Below are 4,281 nucleotides of genomic sequence, written 5' to 3'. Positions count from 1 at the left end.
ATGGATGTTCGGCTGCGAAGTATTTTTGGCATCCTCACACTTCCACTACGTGTGCTTCAGTGAAACGGAAGGATCCTGTGACAGGCCAATGACATGAACCCGACCCTGTACTCATATGGGGAAGAGGGCATGTTTGTGTTTTTTCACAGGAAGAACATGGGGTTCGATGTCTGCCAGAAAGGTCAGTGCAACAAATGAAACAACCCCACCCTCCTGCTGATTCCCTTTCTGAAATGATGATGGTTATCTCACATTCTGAAGACCACTGGACCTGTGTTCCTGACCCTCCACTGATACATTCAGCAGTGGGATTCAGACTGAAGATTCTCATAACCAGTAATAATACTCAACTTCTTGGATCTCCCCGGACAGTGGAGGCAACTTAGAATAAGATAATGACTTTCAATTCATTTGGTGATGTGATTCCTGTTTGCTTTGTGGAGAATAGTATGGGTGTATTTCAGGGTTTCCTCAAATTTGGAAGAAAAACATTTCACAAACTTTAACTCAAAGCATAGAGACAGGCATGGCTAAACATTATGAAGGATCTGGCCCTGATCCTCATGAGATGTGACCTTGTGGGTCTGAACCCACAGAGAATGTGGAACTGGCATTTAACAAAGTTATTAGATGGAAAGAATGTTATAGTCAACTTTCAATGTAGTTTAATGCTTCTAATAAAATGCGAGTTATTGATTGGGCAGGAATCAATCAATCAAACATTGGACAAAGGGAGATGTCGATAGGCCTTTGGCAATCAGAAGCAGGCCATTTCCAACAGCACATCTTGAAGTTAGCTGTACCTCTCTGTGAAGTTACATTGGCTATAGAGAAAATTGTGACAGGATCTGGATTTCGAACAAGTGTTAGTGCATGTGTTAAGGCTCCCAATCTTCTAATAATTGGCCATGTTAACATTACTTTTGTGTTTCTTCTGCGGTATTTAATGTAAGTTGTATTGGTTGCACACTTTCTAATCGTATTAGTATATTGAAATCTATCTTTTTTTCTTTTTGGTCCTCACTCCTGCCCTGGAGAACCTGTTGACTGATTAAGCTGGCTTGGTCAGGTGAATACATGTATTCATGTACGTAAAGGCTGAGTGTTTTCTTCAATGACTCTATTTTTAAAATTATAATTATTACTACTATTATTAATTTATTTGTATGATATTTTTTCTGTATGTACTGCGTAAATGGTTGCCATAAGGTCAAAAGATGCCGCTGTGTCTCCTGGAACTGGAGTTAGAGAAGGTAATCAAAGAACATTAATTTGGTTTATTTTGTGCATCTTCATGGAAGAGCAAATTCTGGCGATTTATTTGTCTCACTGGTTCTTGGTCTTTTTATCTGTTTTATCTTGCAGCATCTGAATTTAGAAAAGCCACAATTGCCAATCTGTCGAAAACCACGAGCGCATGGTCCCCAGCATATGCCTCCATTGTTCATGCATGTTATTGGATTGTTGATTCTTTGGGTAAAGGCTGGAATAAATAAGAAAAACACATGTTAGATGTGAAAGCATTAGGTCATAAAGACAGATCACTGTGCTATTATGCTGAGTAAATCCCAGCAGGCTTCCCCATCCCCAAACCTGCAATGTCTGTTTTAGCAGGACTGAATCCAGTTCTGGCCACAGCTGCTATGTAAAGCATTCTGGTTTTCCTAGGACCCAAATGTTGAAGGGTCTGCTCCACCCCTGACTGACTGGAACTTTCAGGCCCAACAGGTTAGATCTCAGGAAAGATTCTGTGTGAGTCCTCAGCGCCCTCACCGCAGCCTTACTCTCCTTTTCCACACACAAGTCCCTTGTTCCTGTATCAGAAACAGCCAGTGGGTATGAATGTGTACATACATGCGTGCAGACACATAAAGAGGGTAGAGAGGTTGGCATAGGATGTGTTCATCAATTGCTCTCTGCTTCATTGTTAGAGACAGAGTCTCTCACTGAACCTGGAATTCACTGAGTAGGTTTGTCTGTCTGTCTGGACAGTGTGCCTCTGGGATCCTTCTTAGTGCTAGTATTACAAACGTGCACCAGAAACTCTCTCTGCTTCTGCATGGATACTAATATACAAATTCAGATCTTCATACTTGTACAACAATTACTTTTGATCACTGAGCCATCTTCCTGTTTTTCACTAAGGTATTTTAACTTCCAGGTACCTATTTCAAACTAAGTATTGGACCCCAAGTTCAGGGTATAGGACTTGCTTCATGATAACTTGATTCCTAAGTAACTTACAATGAAAATCAAAAGTAAAAACAAACTTTTTTGATAGGTTCTAATGTCTAAAACCAGGTCTTAATCTCATCCTTCTTTCTTCCCCCCTCCCTCCTTCTTCACATTCATCTAAATGTCAGATGGATTAAATGTTTGGGTATCTCATAGAACAAAGATGGTCCTCTGTAAACCAGAACCCATCAATAAAATTAGTGAAATTATGTTTTTCTCTCCATAATTTCTGTTGGATAAAGTTTGAGGCCTTTGCTTCATTCATTCATTTCATGTTCTCTCTTCCTGGTTTTAGCTCCCTTTCTTGAGTTGTGTATCTCTTTTTCTTCTGTTTGCCTAATGTCAAGGATGAAGTACAACCTGGAGCCTGGAAAGATGGCTCAGCAGTTAGGAGTGCACACTGCTCCTGCAGAAAAGCCGAGAAAAGTTCCTAGAACCATATCAGGTAGCCTATAGGTGGCTACAACTCCATCTCTGAGAGATTGGATGTCTTTTTATGGCCTCTGTGGGTACTGTAGTGCTTGTCACATACCCATACACAGATCCAGATATGTACACATAATTTAAAAACATATAAACCTTTTCTAAAAAATAAAATTTAGACAGAGTTTGGGAAGCTGTGATCCATAGCCTCCCTGAGCTTGAGCGTCATTATCCCTGCAGACAATGTGTGCTTCAGGGTCTTCTCTATGGATAGGCACAGAAGAAGTTCTCAAATAGAGCTTGGGCTGATTATTCTGAAGGATTCTCTAGAGTAAGCAGAGACTCTACTCCTGAAATATAAAGATTTCTAATTGAATATATATTTTTCAGATATGAATCAAACATTCTTCATGTTACTATTTTTAAGCTACCTATAAGAAACTTATTTCATAATCTTAATCTTAGCACCAGGAGTTAGGAAATGGAAGTCAGGTACTGCAGAGCAGCTCAATGTGAGTCTATGTTAGGCTCCTACGAGGTAAAAAGGAAGGGTCCTTGGTTTGTGTTAGCAGTCACACAATAAATATTGTCTAAAATAATCTTAAAAGGAAAGAAGGAAGGAAGGAAGGAAGGAAGGAAGGAAGGAAGGAAGGAAGGAAGGAAGGAAGGAAGGAAGGCAGGCAGGCAATAAGTGGATTAGAGAGAGACAGAGACAGAGGTAGACAGAGACAGACAGGCAGACACAGAGAAGGAGACAGAAAGGCACACACATAGACACACACACACTTGGTTGGGAGATGTTTCTCATTTCACTTTGGAACCACCTTATTCCCAGCCTCACCTGCAAGTGGAGACAGCAGCACCAGGAGGAATGAGAAGAGAAGGAAATGGATCCTCATGACTGAAGCTGGTGAGGTGCAGAGATTCAGAGGGACTTGAGCTTGGTGTCTTATATAGTGCCAGGAGCTGCCTCCTGCATAGGATTCTACACTGACTAGAATCCCAGGAATTACAATTATGAAACACAGGGCACTTTACCTCTCTTGTCAAGGAGTGGCCCTTTAAGAGCACACTCAGTCTCATGATTTCTTCCTGCACTGCTCACCAAAAGCAGCTTTCTGCTCTACTTCTTAGGTGCAAGGCTTCCATGCAGTCCTGGGACAGACTTACTGATAACAATTAGACTTTACTTGCCTGTACCTCAGACACGTGACTTAGTCATCTCAGACTCTGGCAACAGGCTGAGGCCTCAATGGGAGCTAATTCCACCTCGATCCCTCTGGGCTTGGGCACACTTAGCTGCTAAATTCAACAGAATGAACCAAGTAACTGTTTCACAAGCTTCTTGAAGACAGAACATGGGCCTCAATCTCATAGATTTCTACAAGTTACTACACAATGGTGAAATGCATTTACTATTAAAAACCTCCAGCGACTCACCATCCACCCAGGGTGATGCACATGGAGTCAGATAGATGTTCAGCTTCCTGTCTCAGAGAAAGCGATGAGTTGGTAACATGTTACCTGAACATGGGACCTCATGCCCACCTGAAAAAAAAAAAAAAAAAAAAAACTCATGAGTAACTGGTTCCAGCCACCAGGTAGGTGATGAGCATGTAGGAT

The 4,281-nt window shown here is 41.3% G+C and overlaps 1 protein-coding gene across 1 annotated transcript; it reads right to left on the bottom strand.

Annotated features, from left to right (window-relative positions):
* Window positions 1-642: 642 nt before the first annotated feature.
* On the bottom strand, window positions 643-3,604 carry LOC117721925 (beta-defensin 4-like). Its single transcript, XM_034520802.2, has 2 exons — window positions 3,500-3,604; window positions 643-1,483 (listed from the first exon to the last, which is right to left on the bottom strand). Exons 1-2 carry the CDS (start codon window positions 3,555-3,557, stop codon window positions 1,293-1,295), a joined length of 249 nt encoding a protein of 82 aa, XP_034376693.1. The 5' UTR covers window positions 3,558-3,604; the 3' UTR covers window positions 643-1,292.
* Between the last annotated feature and the right edge of the window lie 677 nt (window positions 3,605-4,281).

This window comes from Arvicanthis niloticus, chromosome 16 (assembly GCF_011762505.2).
Source record: "Arvicanthis niloticus isolate mArvNil1 chromosome 16, mArvNil1.pat.X, whole genome shotgun sequence".
NCBI lineage: Eukaryota > Metazoa > Chordata > Mammalia > Rodentia > Muridae > Arvicanthis > Arvicanthis niloticus.
Note: the sequence above shows the minus strand (reverse complement) of the source record. Positions and strands in the feature narration are given on the sequence as shown.

Excerpts from the sequence above, each read along its gene's own strand:
- LOC117721925 (XM_034520802.2), bottom strand. The coding sequence starts at position 3,557 with ATGAGGATCCATTTCCTTCTCTTCTCATTCCTCCTGGTGCTGCTGTCT. Across the intron at positions 1,484-3,499 it reads GCTGCTGTCTCCACTTGCAG|CCTTTACCCAAAGAATCAAC; the intron begins GTGAGGCTGGGA and ends TATTTATTCCAG.